Consider the following 18178-nt stretch of genomic DNA (forward strand, 5'->3'; position numbering starts at 1 on the left):
CCCCCCCACGACGGATGGTTTGCTGTTACCCATCCTTTGTGACAACAACAACATGAACGTATCGCAAGTCTCAACACGAGACAAAGAAAACTCCAGGCGTAACGGGACCTCTCAGTCAACCCTGCCGCCGTCTGCTGCTCTCTGAGGATTTTCTATACAAACCGTACAAAATATTATGTCCAGGGACAATTTCTCCACTTACCAACGGCTCGCGAGTCATTTCTGGTGGTTCTGAAGAAAGTCTGTCGTAGTGTTACGGAGTGACCCTGGAAGAAGTAGAGGTCGTGTGCGGTCTGACCGCTTCCATAGGGACCGCGTGGGAAAAGCGGGAAGTCGGCAGCACGACGACTAGGTAGCGGAGGAGTCTCAGTGGAACTAGGAGGCGGAGAACTGACGGGTAGTCAGACGAGGAAACGAAAAGTCTTTACACATGAAGTCACAGCCGGGAAGTTGCAGGGACCCAAAGAGGTGTTGTTTGAAAGACACTTAACGGAGGGAAGATCGCAGGTGAGTCTCAGACAGAGAAACAGCAAACAGTGTCAGCAGTACAGAAAGAGGGACGTTCGGACGGACGTCCCGCAGGTCGAGCGAGCGAGCAGAGTCACAAGGGCGTCGTCCCTGTGGAGCGAGTCCAACGACGTCTGCTCGAGAACCACGACCTGGAGTCTGGAGAGTGTCGAGACACAGAGAGAGGACGACTGGACGACTCCGGACTAGGTCGACGACGAGTGCCGAGACACAGAGAGGACGTGGAGTGACTCGGACTAGGTCGACGACGAGGTGCCGACTACACAGGAGTTCTTGACGACGGACGGACTCCCCGGACTAGGTCGCGCGAGGTGCTCGAGACAGAAGAGGACGACGGAACGACTCCCGGACTCAGGTCGACGAGGCCGAGGTGCCGAAGACACAGAGAGGACGTGGAGTGACTCCGGACTAGGCTGAGAGTGGGCGTCGGCCAGCCGGTGTCTGTGCGGGTGGGACGTCCGCTAGCTGATGGACCTTGCTACGGTGAGGGGTATGAGGGACAGCAGACAGGTACCTCCTGTTTTCCCCGTGCTCTGGTGCTACCTTTTATTTGTCACACTAGACTTCATCTCTTTTTTTTTTTTAATACCCAGTGTGACAAACCGTGCGCGCCCACACGTCACCCTAGACACGCAACCTACAGAACCTTGAGCTCCCCCCAGTGTCAAGTTTCGTGCGGTACAGCAACAGAGGGAACCCCGTTCTGTTGAAGTGTGGGTTTACCGAGGACACCCCTAACTAGGGATGCCTAACTCATTACAGCAGTCACAAGCGAAACCCTTCTCGTAGATGTGTTGCAGCTGTGACAGCAGCCATTATAATTTTCGACCGGACACAAGCACACTGGTGCCGAAAGTTTTACTAGTGAGTAACAGTAGATCACTTGAATGGTGTAGTTTCTTCAAGTGACATAAATACGTCGATTGAGCGATTTCGTCGGTAAGTAGTGTTCGTCTTATGCGAAATATCAGGTGGTCGGTCCTTTCTCGGTGTCTGTTTCGAATCGGCAGACGTATAGAATGTACGCTATTTCTTTCGTGATTCATAATTATAATACATTTATTCTGTTGTGTTGTTATACTGATTTTTCCATTATTCAATTATTATATATTTGTGTTCGATTTTGTTTCTATTTTGTTTTTTCATGGTATTAACAGTTCTTTAGTCTAGTTGTTTGTTAGTTTGATTGTTTAGTAGACATCGTCAGAACCTAAATCGCGTCTGTCCATATATAAATGTCGAACATAATTTCTAACCGTATGAACGATAGTCCATTATTCATTTCGAAGTCACTGGAGAAGACGATTTTAGACAATAATCTGATTTCCGTCTTCTTTTGATTTCATAACCGTAATCGTAAAAGACGTCCAAAAAATAAGTGAAAAGTTGTGTTCTGGAATGTCTGCAACAGCTCAACATTGTCAGACTTTTCGCGTCTTTAATAATCGCAAAAAGTCGGCTTCGCACACTTCCCTCGCGCTGCGGACGTTGGTGGGGGAGGCACGAGCGCCAACGGGGGAGTGAACCGCCAGCTTGAACGGAGGGGGTCGGGAGTAGAGAAAGAGGTCCAATAGGTTCGTGGACTCGTCTTGAGACTTCGCTGTTCACTCGCTGGTTATTTTTAGGGTTGAGAATTCTCTTGCATGAACTTTTTCAGATTTTGACGTAGTCTTATCCCTCGGAGGAATTAAAACACCTCTCATGCCCAAAGTGTATGTGAGGCAAACGGAAACAAACACGGAGTTTCTATCGCGTCCTCCGATCTAGCACACAGGACGCGCTCAGCGTATACCCAGTGTTGACCCTCAGAATCGTCTTTGCGCGACGTAAACCTAGGGGAAACACTGACATATGTTCAATCAGGAGAGACGGTTTTGATGTAAGAATACATATTTATTGCAAAGATACACAAATGAATGTAATGGAGTTTTGGCGATTAGGCCCCGTTGTGCAGGAAGTATCATTCGGGAGGGTAGAACCGATCCGATGAAACCTCCCTGGGGTCTAGACCCTGGTGTTGGTGAATGGATAGTTGGGTTCGGTCTGAAGGGGAGGGGCTTAGCTTGACCCTGGATTCAGAGGGACAGGAGGTGAAAAGGGGTGGACGAGGGTTGAGTCACCTGAAATGACAGCTGTCAGAGGGGAGAGCAGATTTAAAAGGCTTGGCAGAGCGCTATGATAGGCTCTTGGGAATAGAGCGAAGTGATTGGTTAAGCTGGAGAGTGACGCCCCCGATCACTTATTGAGAGGAGAGAGAGTAGTTGCGTAGGAATAGTGAATAGACGGTCTTCCTGGTTGAATTTACGCTGAGCGTCATTAGATGTAGAATATAATGATTATAATAATAATATAATTGAGTGATGGGGATGTAAGAAATGGTTATATAATTGTTAAATCACATCTGTAGAATCAGTCTGTAAACTTTTCCAGAGAGAGGAGCCACCAAAGCCGAGGAGAACAGACCGGATCCTGCAGCGTCAGGACAGCTGGTCCAGCTTTTACACCGGTGAGCTTTAACCTCAGCGCTGAATCACCTTTATGTAGTTATTTACCGTTTAGTAAGTTTACGGTTGTATGACTGTTGATTTGTTTGAATGTTGCAGGCAAACAGGACGAGGACCAAAGCACAGATTATATCAAGTAAGTTACTATAAGGCCCTTTTCTCATTTATTATCTCTGTCAAATTGTAAGTGTATGTAATCTTCTTTGTGTTTATTCGATATGTAAAGTTCAGTTAACGTTTTGTTAAACAAATGTAACAATATTCATGAAAATGTTCTTGTGTTGTCAGACCTCAGGATGGTTTCAGTGCTCTGCTGAGGCGTCATGGCGGCTCGAGGAGAAACTCCCTGCTGCGCTGGTGCCAGAGTCGTACCCAGGGTTATAAGGTGAGAGAGGAGCGCGTCACCATTATTGACACATTTTTGTAAATCCTCACAGTCAGTAAAGTTTAAGAGGAACTCAGGGTGGGAAACACAAATATATTTTTACCAGTTAAATGTTGTCTTCATGAAGTGTGTTTTGTGGCAGAATGTTGAGATCACAAACTTCAGCAGCAGCTGGGAGGACGGCCTGGTGTTCTGCGCCGTTTACCACACATACTTACCAACGCACATCCAGTACGACACCCTCGACCCAGCACACAAGGTAATACTGTCGCTGTTCATTCTTAAAACTAAATAATCACTTGTGTCGATTATGTTTTTTATAATGTTATTCATAAAAACTTTTGACTCGAGCACATGTATCGAAAGCCTTTTCAGAGACGGAGAAGTATAGCAGCTATCGAAAAATACTGATCATCTTTAAGATATTAAAGCTGGATGTACAGGTTATCAATCAAGAGTCAAATTCACTGCATGGACCGTAAAATCTGAAAAAATCTTTTGTACTCACTGTAGCATTTTCCTCCGAATAATGGTCGTAGGCTTTACTTTACTGATGAATTAGAATTTATTTGTAACTCCAGACCCAACGTAAGAGGTTGAGCCTCTTCGGAGGGTGCTAACATTTAAATATACAGTCCATTCTTCTCTTTCTCCGCCGTTACATAGAAGATATTACTTTCTCCGTCACGTTGTTTTCAAAAGCCACAACCACTTCCTGTCAGCCGCGTTAACTCGCCTTCAAAATAAAAGCATACAAATGAAACGGGAAGTTCACTTAAATTACATTATTATATATATCTATATATATATAGATATATCTATATATCTATATATATATCTATATCTATAGATATATATATGAAACTGCAACGAAAGCAACAGAAACAATGCAACATCCCCTTCAGTCTCAAATAACACAAATTGAGTTATCTACACTCACCTTTTTTTTAAATTATCAACAACTATTATAAATGACGCATGTATAAAAGAAAAAACAATATGCTGGTGCTTTTTAGAAGAATCCATGTCTTGGAGGCATGTCTGTAAAAGCTACTTCTAATTCAAATGTTTTTACAGAAGGAGAATCTGGACCTTGCTTTTAAGACAGGAGAGAGTTTGGGAATCACAGCCACACTGGTGAGACACTTTACACCTTCTGAAGCTTTTGGTTTCTACAAAACCTTTGGGGAGTTAGAAGTTGTGCATCTTAAACAAGCTGTTTTCACTGTCCTGTGATCTTATCTTTTCATGTGAATGTGTGACAGAGCGTGGAGGAGATGCTGAAGGCCGACGGGCCGGACTGGCAGAGGGTCCTCGGTTATGTGGAAAGTATTTTCCGGCACTTTGAGATGTGAAGTTAAATGTCTCTCTTCTTGCTCTTCCTCCTGGTCCTTTACCATGATTGTGACTGAAGAACTGAAACACTGTTCATCACAATCTGCTCATAATGAACTCTGATCAGCCAGGATCAGAAAATATGTCAGCAATATTAAGACTTAACGGTGTGATTTTATGTATCAAATATAATGTTCATCACACAGTAACTTAACCTTGGGAGTATTTTTAGTTTTTTTACTTATCTATTCATATCCAAATAGCAGCAGGGTGATGCAACAGACACTAAACCATTTGTCAGATTTTAAAGTGAGTACAGGAATACAAACACCTCGACTATCACTTTCACATTGGGTGCACTGGTTTTGCACTGATTGTAAAAACAAAAGAGCACTTTATTATTAATGTTTACTTTTGTTTCACTTTTTTTAATTTCTGATTATGGGGCACTTAAAGTTTTATTTATCTTGACTTTATAGTTATTTTTTTACCATGAACGTCTCCCACCATGTCTGCATGCACCCTAGCCCAAGAAGTAGGATGCAGACATGAGATTTTAAATGTTGGAATAGTTATGTTTTAACCTTAAAAACTAAAATGTTCATCAATGCGAAAGTTAACTTTGAGGAAATGTAAATATGTAAATGTGTGTAAGCGCTTCAGTATTTTTAGAAACATGGTAAACATATGAAGATGATGTTGCCAAAGCCTTAATGTAATAATAAAGTTATGTGTATAGAAGCTGTTTTGTCCCTACCCATTTTCTTCTTTCTTATTCTCTTATTAAAACCACAAAGAGATGAACAGAAAACATTTTAATATACAACAAGATAATGACAGTACTTCTGACAGCATATCAAAATGGTATTAAAATCATATACAAAAGTGGCATTAATGGAAACATGTTTAAGGTCAGATGGCATAAGAAAAATACTCAATGTAACAAATAAATATTGAAACATTAAAAAACAATAATTTAACAATGTTTTGCAAGGATGTTTGAAATGAAAGCATAATGTAGAGTTAGTGTATTGAGTTTGAACCTAATTGTTCCATTATTTCTCAAGTAGATGATGAAGACATTTGAACTACAGTATGATTGTGTTTATCCAAATCATTTGTTGAAGCAACCTTGTATTTGTCAAATGAATGTATAAAAGTCTTATGAGGATGGTATAGCGCCTCCTATAGGAGGTGTTGACAGCGGAGGCAGGAGGAGAGACTTCAGTTTAACAGACATGGCTGCAATCTCAGGGTCCTGGGTTTCAAACATCTTCACCAATCGGGCAAACTTTAGGACACCTGAAAGTGAAGCAGAGCCAACATAAAGGTGAAACAATGTCATCAAAGGAGTATTTGAGTTTAAAAAGGTCCAATGTAAGGTTTAGTTTATTTGCACACATAGTCTCAAAGTCAACTTTATAGTCAATCTTTCAGCTTGTGTGTACAGACAGAGAGATCCTCTGTTTCCCACAATCCCAAGGAATACACAAATATATGTATACAAATAGGTATATACACAATCAACAGACACATTTGTACATATGCACACATTAAGTAATAAATAAAAGCACAAAGTAAAAGAAGACTGTAAGAATTTAGGCAAAATTCGGAACAAGTAAAGTCCAATATTCAAAGAACTTCAGGGTTTTCTTTATGAAAATGCCGCCTCATGCTCACCCTCTCCTTCGTTGTTGAAGCCGTACGCTTTGATGACCTCCTGTTGGATCTGGGTGGACACGGGGAGAACGAGCTGAAGCATCTTGCCCATGTCGTTGCAGGAACTTTCTCGAGCCTCCTCCATCCTGGCAGCGTTCTCCGGCACTGAGAAGGCCTGGATCACCTCACTCAGCACCACTGTGCAAGAGAAGACATTGGTTTATGCTATAAACATGCATTATGTTGGTCTGTATTACAGTGATGCAAATTAGTCGCTTTCCGGCGCCTCCCGCTTTTTTAACGCTGATTTGGGTGACTTGTGTAATTCTTGGAGAACCGAAGAGTTTTCGTTTTGGGGGGGGTCCGTCTCGACTGACGGACAACTTCTCACTTCAAAAAAGAAGAAATCTAGATCGCAAAATAATTAAACAAGCGAGTGCCTGTTTTTCCTGGCCAAGGACAGGTTCATTGAACACAACACGAGCGTAACGTGTCTTCACCATAGGTTCGTGTTATGTCTCGTCTGAAAGGAGTCTCGTCTGAAAGGAGTAACGGAGAGCATCGGAACGCTGCTCCAGCTCTTCAAATATTGCAGTACCCATAAGGAGCCGTACACATGCCGCAGTGTTTGCGAGGCTGTGTCTTTAGTTGTAAGCACAGTGGCGATCTGTTGTTATTAGCATCTGGTTAGCTAGCTATGCTAACGAATTTAAAGAGCTTTTCTACAACCAGGTGGAAGAGAGCTCTCTCCTCAGAGGCTCAAATAACCTCAGCTCAGTGAGGTTAAGGCACACCTTGATATGATCATTATAGTTATTAATGAGACATTAGAGACTCAATTATTAACAGGTATAAAATACTATATGACAGTAACAAAAAAAAGTTGTTAAAAATAACAAGAATAGAGTTTGAAAGGGGAGTGATTTATAAAATATCCAAAAAGAAAAATCTGTCATTGTCAGATGGTATATTACGCTGTTTTTTTTCTGCTTCGAATACTTCTCTCTTTTTTCACCATACCTGTGTTTGCATCACTGGTATTAAGTGTGGACACTCAAGCTTCCTGTGAGGATGTCAGGTGTAAATCAAAAGTCTGGTGACGATACATTCTAATATCAAAATGTGCAGAAATCCCAAAGTATACAACAATGGGATTTTGATTTTGACGTCACTGGGATAGAGACACTATCATATTTCTATCTTACATGATCAGCCTAAGTCTTGACTTGTAGCATGTATTCACTGATGAATAAACGTTGCACTGCAGCGTTTACAGCTTTAATGCTTGTTATTACCAAACATCAGTTTAACCAGCTGGAAGTCTTTCAGAAATGATGATATAGGGGCATCTAGAAAAGACCATAAGAGCTAGAACATGTCAACTAAACAGATTATAGAAAGTAACACTCACCTCTGGTCTGCTCCACAGTGAGGGTGGGCTGCTGTGCTGGAGCTGAGGCCATGTCTGTAGAGAACAAAACAATGTATGTATGGTTAGGAAAGAAAAAAGGAATTTAACATGGCACTAAAAAAGACAAAGACAAAATGTAATAATCAAGTAAACCACAAAATTAATATACTACTTTTTTGTTAATCATTTCAGCAAGTTTCAAGTAAACCTGACACATATTCACAAGTGTTAGCTTTTCCACTGCAATGATTTGTGCTGCTTTTCTCTGCTGAATTAAATGGTTGTATTCCTATCTATAGTTTTTTTTTTTTTTTTAAAGGCGTTGGTTAATATATCATTTAAAGCCTGGTTTACATAACACTGGGATCCTTAAAAAAACATTGATTTCCAGGCCTGTTGACAGCGTTTTGTGGATACGGTCCATTTGATTTTTTCTGCTGCTGTAAGTAATCAACAGGGTACAATTCCTTCTGGTAGTATTTATACGTAATATCTCTCTAATTGAATAACATAAGTTGTGGTTGGAAATACAAGACTGATGATCCTGGTTTATATTATGTTTGACTATTTAACAGTTGTGTATAAATGCCTGGGTTAGCTAAGTTATAGCTGAGGTTAGCTATTAACATTGCTGTCAGACAGTGTGCTGTAAGGCAGGTTTTGGCCTAATGCTCCTACGCTTAAATGCAAGAAGTAAAACTATGTTAGCCAGTTTTATAGTTATATCATTAATACCAGTTTGGTTTTGATGAAGTTTGGACGGTGGTACATCCACTGTTTACTTTCTATCGATAGCTTTGACTATAACGTAAATTACTTTTGGCTCAACGACGGTTACCAACAGCCTAAAACACATGTAACGTTTTAACAATATTAACCACTGAATTTAAAAGAGCAAAGGTTTAAAAACTCACCACTGATTAAAGAAATGTAGCTAGTAGCAGACCTGGAAAACCTAGCTGGAAAATGATACTTTTTACGACATTTGAAACCTTTGTTACGACAGTACGTCCTTCTTTCAGACAGACCCGGATGTAAAAGGTAAACAAACACCTTAGCTAGTAGCATGATGACATCTCTCCAAAAATGTTGTTAAAGTAGCAGTAAACGTTTATGGTAGTCAACGTTATTGTATTTGACATCGTGTAAAGCTTTATTGAAGCAGCGCTAATACCAATGAAGTTGTGTATTGTTTATTAGCGCCTCTTTTGCCACGTACACCTAATTTGTGTTATAACGTCAGTGTAAAGCAGCTGGCGTCATCGATGGAGCAGAAGCTGGCAGATTTCAGAGCCAGACGACAGGCTGAACATACGATAAAAAAGGATGAAGATACTGTGAAAAAGGGAGAGAGTCCCAGTATGAAGTGCAGAGATCAGACCGAAGAAGACACAGCTCATCTGATTGATTCAACCAGTGACAGCGAACACACAGAGGAGGATGAAAACATCAAAGCCTCAACTCAGATCCCTCCAAAAAAGGTGAGACATTTCTGTGTTAATCTTGCAGTTGGATTTCTGTTCTAACTAAGAATCGGGTGATATGAGGTTAATTAACTGTCTGGTTCAATTCCAGTAGTGGAATGATACTAAGTGCATTTACTCAAGTCAATGGTCTTGTGTTTTACTTGAGTATTTCCAATTTAAGATACTTTTAACTTCAGTACATCTCAGAGGTAAATATTGTACTTTTTATTTCACTACAATTGTATGACATCCTGATTATAATTTTTTTAAGATTACATTTTTTTCATTCTCTTCAAGTAAAGTAAAAATAAATGTATCTCCACATTGGGTGATTATGATTTTGTTGTTGAAGATGTGTTGAACCACATTGATCTTTTTGAACCTGTTCTGTCTTCTCTGCAGGACCACAGTGATTGGCTTCTGGACAGCGCTTTTGGAAGATGGCTGACATCGAGACAACTTGGCTTGACAAACCTTACCTTGCTTAAAATACTCCTGTGGCTGGTGCTGCTCGGCCTGTTTGCTGAGCTGGAGTTTGGCCTGCCTTTCTTCGTCCTCTCGCTCTTCTACTGGCTCTATGAGGGTCTCAGGAGCCCAGCTGCACGCGAGCCTGGAGAGCTGAGCGCTTACTCTGTCTTCAACCCGAACTGTCAGCCTCTGATGGGCACGCTCACTGCAGAGCAGCTGGAGGGGGAGATGGGTTACCGGGCTCTGACTAACAGAGCAGCACTTGTATATTGATGATTTCCAATAATCACAACTTTTTGTCCATTTAAAAATGTCCTTTGTATTCAGGAAAAAAAAATATTGTATGCAGGAATAATGATTCAAACTGACTTTTTCTGTTTAACTTTAAATGAAGATCAGTCTGCTAACAGTTGTATTCCTGTTTCTGTTCTTTGAAGCAGTTTAATTGACTTAATCGTGGGAGGTGGATTTGCTTTAAAATGAATAACAATTGAGTGTACAATTACATTGGTGACATTATTTTTGAAAATATTTTTGAAATCCAATATTTACCTCCGATTCCTCTTCTTATGAATATGGATTTTGTAGAAAATGTGGGAATGGTAATTAGGAGTTGGTATTCTGAGTTACATTGGAAGAGGGCAATCTCCTACTCATGTATTATATGAGAAAAACGTTTGCGTTGAATAAAAGGATTTTAAAGTGTAATAAAGAAGTGTAATATATCAGCCAGTATTGCATCTTGTCTCTCTCTGTCTCTGTGCCTTCTATTTCACAAATTATAAACACCACATTAACTTTTCTACCATTACCTTTTTGCTGTTTATTTTCGAACAAAATAGTTGGATGAAAATTATGTTTTGCGACGGATCATTAATAAAACTAATTATGTGTTACGCGGCCGAAAAGACAACGTCTAAAAAGATGAGAAGAAACGAAGAACAACTTGTTATGCCGAAGCAAGATGTTTCCCTCTCCCATCTAATTCCGCATTTACTGATCGTTTCTGTGTTAACCGAGGGCCAAAAACACTGACACGCTTGGTTTTTAAAGACACATAATAGTTGTTTGTTTTAATTAAGCCACTGTTAACATCCTCTTTGTTCACATTGAACGTATTAGCATGTGTCTCGAAGTCATGAGACGCTATCTTGCTATTTGCCTCTCGGTCGGCCAGGTAACTATCTTGACTATTCGTGTGGCTCTTTGGGTCGATACTGTTGCACTTCCTGTATCTCGGAACTTCAATTTACTGAACCCGTGAAGACTGTTTGGCGGTTTTTCCTCTATTATCATCAGTAAGTATTAAACCTTCAATCACCATCACCACTTTTCTACTGGATATTAATAAACCATTTTGGATAATTGTCGCTGAACCGGCGTGCTAGTATCAACAGCAGTATGTTGGCTAATTAGCCAGGAGTGCAAAATGTACTGTTTATTGTGACTGATTACAATAATCTCTTTAGTTAAGGAGCCGTCCTAATTGCTCTAAGAAATATGTGTATTTTATTCACAGGTGATGAAAATCCAAGCTAATGACACAGTTAATTTTGTGAAGTGGTTTGGTGGTTCCAGTCATTGCCACTTTCTGCTTGTTACACAGACTTCGCTCGCCTCGTCCACTCCTTTGATATACATTGATTTGCCTTATTAGATAAAGTGGCTCCTAGTTAAATGAGGCTTTGTCTTTCTTTGTGGATAAGATATGAGAGTTTGCAGTTCTAGCATCATCCACTATTACAGTCCCTATACTGCTGATCCAACTCAGCCAACAGTGTTGTACTACTTCTCGCCTCTTTACTTTATCAAGACTTTAATGATATGGTAAGCAGTGTGAAACTTCCTCAAGCTCTTTTAGATATGTTTCCCTGCTTTCTCATTTACCTGGGACTGATGCTAGTCTACACTATGTTCTTTGTTATAAATAATTGCCTGAATCTGGCTGTGGTATTGTTTATTTTAAACATTCAACTGTATAGTCTCTTCTGTGTGTATTATGTATCTGCTGTGCCTTCATGTGGTGTGCCTCAGGGTTCTTTATTGGGTCCTATTTTATTTGCTTGTAGGTCATATTATTCACACATGTAAAGGTAGCTCATATCACTGTTTTGCTGACTAATGTGAGGCTTTGAATGCCGAGGGGAAAGAAAAAAGTTCTTCACTATAGTCTGTCTGCAATAAAGGACTGAATGTCCAAAAAACTTCACACAGCTAAATGCACAGTCAATTAGGGATATGTATTACGATATACAATATAATGTTATTTGATCAGACTTTGTACCACAATCAAAACTGGACTTACTACCTATTCACTTACCACTTTCTATGTATTATTCACAGAAGAGGGGGATGTTGACGTTTTAATGCAAATTGCAAGAGGTAAAGATGCATACCTGTAAATGTTTTTTTTAGTATTTGTCCACTAACAACTGTCTGCTCTGTCGATCAGCAATGTCTGCAAGTCCTGCTGTGTTGATGCGGCTCGTGGCCTCTGCCTTCACTGTGGCTGAAAAGGCCGGCGCCATTGTGAGGAAAGTCCTTCACAGCGGAGAACTTGGCATTGTGGAAAAGGTGGGACCAAAAACCGCAGAAAGATTTAAAATGCATGTCCCAGTGAAAACCTTTTTTTAAATACTGACCTGCTGTGGAGATTCTGAGCCAGTTATAATACAGGTAGTATATTATAGTTGTATCCTTTTCTGATTTTCCCACGTGTCCCTGCATAGACTGGAGCCAATGATCTGCAGACACTGGCCGACCGACTGGCACAGCAAAGCATTTGTGCATCACTGTCCAGAAGTTTCCCCAAAATCACCATCATTGGAGAAGAGGTGTGTAAATTAGACTCTTTGTTGAATGTGTTGGTCAAATTAGCACCATGGACCAACAACATTATCTAATCTATAGAAGAAGAGTGAAAGCCTGAGTTCTTGTGTATCACTTGCTGATTAGGACCTTCCACCTGAGGAGATAAAGGAAGATCTCATTGAGAGCGGCCACTCGGAGGAAATCCTTCAGAAGACATGTCCAGCAGAATATAGAGATCTGAAAGAGGAGGAGGTAACGGTCATCAGATTCAGAAAAACATAAATATTCCAGTAATCATAATTGGATTTCAGACAATGCATTCATGTAAGTTTTTCTTCTGCATAACAGCTAGTTGTGTGGGTCGATCCTCTCGATGGCACAAAGGAATATACTGAAGGTAGGCTCTTCAAATATGCTTTTTTAAATAATCTGCCTCCACACATGTGCTTTTGTGTTCTGTTCTGGGGGCGGAGACATTACTGTGAGTTCTGCTTAATGAAACTCCCTGAACAAATACCTTTTAAGTATTCAATTTGAAATGAAGGCAAAGCATAACCTCTTAGTTTTTTAAGTAATTACTCTTACCTTGAAAGCAGTGGTGGAAAGTAACTTAGTATATTTACTCAAGTACTGTACTTAAAGGTGGGGTAGGTAAGTTTGAGAAACCGGCTCGAGATACACTTTTTGTTATATTCCATGGAATGCTCTTAACATCCCGATAGCAATGAATATCTGAAGTGCTTTGACAAAAAATCCATACATAAATATCATCTGTGGAAGCCGTAGTACTGTAAAAAGCACGACCAATAATTTTAGCCGGCCCGGCTAAAATAACTGGATGGCCTACCTGCCTGTCAGCCTTCCATCTGTGCACAAACTTATCTCGTGCCCTCATTGGTCATGTGTGCGTTCGTGTGAGTTGGAGGAGGGGCTCTGTAAGGAAGTGGCATTTTTTCCAGCTGTGTATTTTCAAATTCTAGCACACTCGAGCTGGTTTCTCCAAAATGACCCACCCCGCCTTTAAGTAGTAGGTTTTGTTACATTTGAAGTGGGTGGCAGCAACATAAACACCATTGTGATATAGTTGCGATATGGGCTGCTTTCTGGCTTTTGGCTCTTGGAGCTTCACTATCACTTTTCTTTGCCTTTCTCTGCCTTTCTCTGCCTTTCTCTGCTGACTCCAGCGTCAAAGAGTCTCCATCACCAAACTGAGGCCCAGATACCAAACAAAGTTTTGGACACCTCTCACAGCACAGCTCTCTGTATGGAAGCTGATTAAACCGTTAACCTTGTCGGTGTATAATGTGAATTACTCTGCAGTAAAACTGATTGATTCAAATGGCTTTCAGGACTAAAGCTGAGAAAGAAATGGAGAAATAAAAACAAAGTTATTGGATAAATGTGCAGGATATTATGAAAATAAATGAATATGCACAGACATTAAAAGATAAATACAATATATATATTTATTTGTCTAATTGCTTATTTTTGTATGAACTAATTTTAACATTGCTTTTTTTTTGTTAACATTTATTTCATTTTTTCAATTTGTTTCCCTCTTTAATTTTATATTTAAAAATGAGATGGCAACCCTAAATGTTGTCCCTTAACTGTCACCTACCAATTGATGTATTTTCAATTAAATCTGGATTTGTTTCCACATTTCCACAATTATACCCTTATCATTTTCTGTCTTCATTTCTTTCTTTCTTTCTTCATTATAATCCCAGCTTCAATCCTCCAAATGTATCTGACATCCTGCTGTTTTCTGATTGAAGGTCTGCTGGATAATGTGACGGTGCTCATTGGTATTGCATACGAAGGCAGAGCGATTGCAGGTGTCATCAACCAGCCTTTCTACAACTACCAGGTACAGAGCGATCTAAATTAAACAAGATGAAGTCCCAACAGCTCTCCTTCCTTTAATCCAAATGTTTCCCCTCGTCAGCTCGGAGAAGGAGCATCTTTAGGAAGAACCATGTGGGGAATCCCGGGGTTGGGCGCTTTCGGATTTCAGCTGCAGGAAGTTCCCGGTGACAGACGCATCGTTACCACGACACGTTCCCATAGCAACAAGCAGGTGACGGACTGTGTGGACGCCATGGAGCCTCACGAGGTTATAAGAGTGGGCGGTGCTGGGAACAAGGTGAGGACGAGTGAGGTTATCACATGTAAACTAGGATTATACAGTTCTCTTTAGGCACGACTTGTACATTAATTAATTTTGACTATATTTCAGTAACGTTTTAAATGAAAAACATCTCTACGGCTTTGTTTTATGTCATAAAAAGTGTTGTTTTTATGACATCAATCGGATCAGCAAGGCTTCTTCCTCTAAATCTCTCTTATAAAGGAATATTATATTATTAGCTTTTTTCTTACTTTTATTTATTGTTTTTAAGTTAATGATGTCTGTATCAATTCTACTTTTATTTATGTACATGTACCTTTTTATTTGTTGTCTTAATATTCCGGTTATACATCTGTGGTTATAAATCTTGATGGTTTACATTTTAGTGAATAAAAAAAACCGTAATGATCATTAATATGCTGTCGAACGTCAGACTAACACAAAGCAAAGTTTTTTTAATGATTGAACAATTTTTTATCCTGAGTTAATGAAACATTCATTGTTTTATTTGCCTTCTTATCGACCAAGAACTTGCTGTACCTAATTGACCCTGGTCCTGTGCCTGCAAATGTTTCAATTATATCCATGCTAGATGATTACGTTTTGAGTTCAACTCCATATATTTGGGAGTCAGAGAACCTGGAGTCTTATGATTGCTACAGCAATACCAGGACATATTCAAAAATAGCCTTTTCTGATGTGTATAGAGTGTGTATTTATTACATAATCTCTCTGCAGATAATCCAGCTTGTTGAAGGAAAGGCTTCTGCGTATGTCTTCGCCAGCCCCGGCTGCAAGAAGTGGGACACCTGCGCTCCAGAAGCTCTACTGCTTGCTGTGGGAGGTATGACCAATTTGCTGAAATCTGTCTGCCCACTATAAAGAAAAGTGTTTACACCAAACTAGCATTATATTTTGTAGCTATGCAGGTTCAAATGTAAGCTTTTTACAAAATGCATAGCTTACTAGTGCTTGAACTCTGTCTGAAATGTTTGTATTTCTAATGTTTTCCTTTTCATCTTGTGCAGGGAAACTGACTGACATGCACGGCAATGCATACTGCTACAATGCTAACGTAAAGCACATGAATTCTGCTGGCGTTCTTGCTACACTACGCAACCACGAGTACTACGTCAGCAGAGTGCCGCAGTCGGTGCTGCAGGCCCTGAAGTCAGATTAAGTTCTGTCTTCATCAGAAGTCACACTAATGAACCTCTGTCATGTTTTAAAGCACTTACAAATCTAACCACAAGTGCAGGAACCCTCTGTATTTAGATGAGAACAAATGAAATGATGATTTCAAAGTCACATTAATCCATGTTTTTGTGTCATACATTATTAAATGAACCAGACAGCAAGCAGGCTCAACAGCACTTCCATTTATTTCATCGCTTCAAACAAACTTTAAAAATCTCAGAACGTCTTTACACACTGTTTCCAACTTGAAGACCAAGAGATTAACAAGGCAAAAGGCAAAGATTTAATAAATAAAAATACATCGGTTAAATGCTTATTAAGGAGTTAAAAAGGATTAACTTCATTCAATAACCACGTGGGAACACTGTGATATAACTAGCCAACAACAAACAAAATGCCATCGTCCTGCCTTGATGATTTTGACCTCTTTACAATGTCATGCGATGACTGGAAGCGCAACAATGTTCAGAGAGAGAGGTCGAGATCTACTGCTGTGATGATGAATATACTCAGAACTTACTTTTAATCCCGTACTGTCGGTTTTCTGCCGCGGTCTTCATATCCGTCTCTATTTTTCTACACACCTACTGTACAAACCAGACTGAAGGACACAAACTCAAAGTGCTTACCGATGTTTGTTTCCCACATTAAATTGACATCTGAACTTAAAACAAAACTCGAACACTATTGCATTTCTGTGTTTCCCCTTTTGTTAAAACCAAGTGGTGTTAGGGATAGCAAACAGTTTCAGAGCTTGGAAACGCTGATCTAATGTAGAGCAGCTGTACAGGAATGCTAGTTAAAGTACAGCATTTAGCAGCCGTGTCCTTTTCTAAAGTTCAAATAGGCTTTAATGACCTGTGCACGTGTTTATGTTTTGCATATGACAATATTTCTTGCACCATCAACATATTGACTGATATCTCTTTGGGGAAAACATTCGAAAGTCGAAGGGAAAGTCATTGCAATGTCTAATTTGCTGTTCTTAAAGAATAATGTGACATTTTGGGGAATGTGGTTACTGGCTTTCTTGCTCAGACTTAATAAGAAGATGGATACTTTATTTCCGTTCAATTAATATGAAGCTTCAACCAGCAGCTTGCTAGCTTAGCTTAGCATAAAAAATGTAAACAGATAGTCTAGCTCTGTCTCAATGTTACAAAATAAACTAGAACTTCTGAAGCTCACTGATTCATACGTTGCATCTTGTTAGTTTACCCCAAACAAAAAACAAAAGTGTTAATTAAAGATTAACACCTGTTTACAGTTTGTGTGCTAAGCTTAGTAAGCTGCTGGTTTGAGATTCATATTTGACAACCTTATCTAACGTTTTGCGAGAAAGCATTTTCCTAAAACGTCAAACTATTCTTTTAAGCTGTGTACTAGTTAAGCTTATATAGGAGTGGGCACTGGCAGTAATTATATGAAAAGTAGACAAATCAAGGTGAGACACGAAACAATTGGCCTCGTTTTTACATTTTACATCGGCTAGGTCAAAGTATCCGTCTCAATCTCACAAGCGTGCATGCATTCACAAAGTCACTATGGAAATTGTTAATGTGACGGCAGAGAAACATATTTCTTAACATCCTGCCCATTCCACAAGGTTTAAATATCGCTGAATGGGGTGAGTAGCAGAAGTGAGCAATACATCAAAAAGAAATGGAAAGAAATACCACTCGCATGTTCATAGAAATACCCACAGAACAAGCAAAAAACACTCCTGGAGTTTTTGTTTACACATGAACAAGCTGACTGAGAGAAGGCTGGAGTGTTTGAGGCAGCCTGCGGGACGAGGGTCAGAGACCAGCCGGGGGGAGGGGCCAGCCGCTCACCTCTTTTTAGGTGCCTGAGCGGTGCGAGGGGGGGTGACAGGGCGTCCTGTATTCACCCCTCCATACTGGTACTTTGCTTTTTTTTCTGACGGCTTCAGGATCTGAAAGAAAGGAAGATGGTAAATTCACTAAAAAGGCATGGTTTGTTCTCTGTGCTCTTTAAAAAGCCACCAGACTCCTTTGACAAAACAATACTGATAGAGGCAGCGTTGGACCAGCAAACCCTGATTGGAAAGTTTTGGTTCCCTGTCTTGAGGCAAGATCACTGAGTTAAAAATATTCAAATGAGTGAATACTCATTGTGCAGCTTCTGTGCTGGTTCTACCTATTGTAAGTCATGCACTGACTATAGATCAGTGTTTCCCCTACCATTGTCTTGGAGGGGCACGGAGCCCCGCCAACGGAGCCCCGCCAACGGAGCCCCGCACCACCCCTGAAATTCAAGGTG

The 18178-nt window shown here is 40.1% G+C and overlaps 4 protein-coding genes across 8 annotated transcripts in view; 3 read left to right on the top strand and 1 right to left on the bottom strand.

Annotated features, from left to right (window-relative positions):
* The first annotated feature begins 2514 nt into the window (after window positions 1-2514).
* LOC104967312 (cytospin-B-like) lies at window positions 2515-5488 on the top strand. Its single transcript, XM_010796723.1, has 8 exons — window positions 2515-2548; window positions 2936-3034; window positions 3132-3168; window positions 3321-3417; window positions 3560-3676; window positions 4495-4554; window positions 4683-4859; window positions 4905-5488. The coding sequence occupies exons 1-7, from the start codon at window positions 2515-2517 to the stop codon at window positions 4770-4772; spliced, it is 534 nt and encodes a 177-aa protein (XP_010795025.1). The 3' UTR covers window positions 4773-4859; window positions 4905-5488.
* Window positions 5489-5554: 66 nt separating this feature from the next.
* LOC104966956 (serine/threonine-protein phosphatase PP1-beta catalytic subunit) overlaps window positions 5555-18178 on the bottom strand; it is a 24789-nt gene continuing 12165 nt past the window's right edge. The window contains exons 1-4 of one of the 3 annotated variants that reach the window (XM_010796312.1): window positions 8737-8846; window positions 7823-7876; window positions 6433-6609; window positions 5555-6054 (exon numbers count right to left, since the gene is read on the bottom strand). In XM_010796312.1, coding sequence (XP_010794614.1) covers window positions 5915-6054; window positions 6433-6609; window positions 7823-7874 — 369 coding nt within the window. In that variant the 5' untranslated portion in view covers window positions 7875-7876; window positions 8737-8846 and the 3' untranslated portion in view covers window positions 5555-5914. Of the gene's footprint in view, window positions 6055-6432; window positions 6610-7822; window positions 7877-8736; window positions 8847-16062; window positions 17832-18178 lie in introns of those variants that run through there. The other 2 variants (XM_010796309.1, XM_010796311.1) reach the window with 2 other exon arrangements.
* On the top strand, window positions 8189-10489 carry saysd1 (SAYSVFN motif domain containing 1). Of its 2 annotated transcripts, XM_010796316.1 has the most exons (3): window positions 8189-8264; window positions 9066-9303; window positions 9691-10489. In XM_010796316.1, the coding sequence occupies exons 2-3, from the start codon at window positions 9088-9090 to the stop codon at window positions 10027-10029; spliced, it is 555 nt and encodes a 184-aa protein (XP_010794618.1). In that variant the 5' UTR covers window positions 8189-8264; window positions 9066-9087; the 3' UTR covers window positions 10030-10489. The 2 variants fall into 2 exon arrangements, with proteins under 2 accessions (XP_010794618.1, XP_010794617.1); XM_010796315.1 differs by lacking the exon at window positions 8189-8264 and having other exon boundaries at window positions 8850-9303.
* bpnt1 (bisphosphate nucleotidase 1) lies at window positions 10982-17007 on the top strand. 2 transcript variants are annotated; one of them, XM_010796313.1, is made up of 9 exons: window positions 10982-11054; window positions 12209-12330; window positions 12486-12590; window positions 12712-12819; window positions 12916-12964; window positions 14346-14437; window positions 14516-14713; window positions 15437-15542; window positions 15727-17007. In XM_010796313.1, the coding sequence occupies exons 2-9, from the start codon at window positions 12211-12213 to the stop codon at window positions 15876-15878; spliced, it is 930 nt and encodes a 309-aa protein (XP_010794615.1). In that variant the 5' UTR covers window positions 10982-11054; window positions 12209-12210; the 3' UTR covers window positions 15879-17007. The 2 variants fall into 2 exon arrangements, with proteins under 2 accessions (XP_010794615.1, XP_010794616.1); XM_010796314.1 differs by lacking the exon at window positions 10982-11054 and adding an exon at window positions 11282-11302.

Source organism: Notothenia coriiceps, unplaced genomic scaffold (genome assembly GCF_000735185.1).
Source record: "Notothenia coriiceps isolate Sejong01 unplaced genomic scaffold, NC01 NC01_scaffold00037250, whole genome shotgun sequence".
NCBI lineage: Eukaryota > Metazoa > Chordata > Actinopteri > Perciformes > Nototheniidae > Notothenia > Notothenia coriiceps.

Bases quoted from the DNA above. Each gene is read 5' to 3' on its own strand.
- bpnt1 (XM_010796313.1), top strand. From the start codon at position 12,211: ATGTCTGCAAGTCCTGCTGTGTTGATGCGGCTCGTGGCCTCTGCCTTC. The intron at 12,965-14,345 runs GTAGGCTCTTCA...TTCTGATTGAAG, and splicing joins CACAAAGGAATATACTGAAG to GTCTGCTGGATAATGTGACG. The intron at 14,438-14,515 runs GTACAGAGCGAT...TCCCCTCGTCAG, and splicing joins AGCCTTTCTACAACTACCAG to CTCGGAGAAGGAGCATCTTT.
- saysd1 (XM_010796316.1), top strand. From the start codon at position 9,088: ATGGAGCAGAAGCTGGCAGATTTCAGAGCCAGACGACAGGCTGAACAT. The intron at 9,304-9,690 runs GTGAGACATTTC...TCTTCTCTGCAG, and splicing joins CTCAGATCCCTCCAAAAAAG to GACCACAGTGATTGGCTTCT.
- LOC104967312 (XM_010796723.1), top strand. From the start codon at position 2,515: ATGAAACCTCCCTGGGGTCTAGACCCTGGTGTTG. The intron at 3,169-3,320 runs GTAAGTTACTAT...TTGTGTTGTCAG, and splicing joins CAAAGCACAGATTATATCAA to ACCTCAGGATGGTTTCAGTG. The intron at 4,555-4,682 runs GTGAGACACTTT...AATGTGTGACAG, and splicing joins TGGGAATCACAGCCACACTG to AGCGTGGAGGAGATGCTGAA.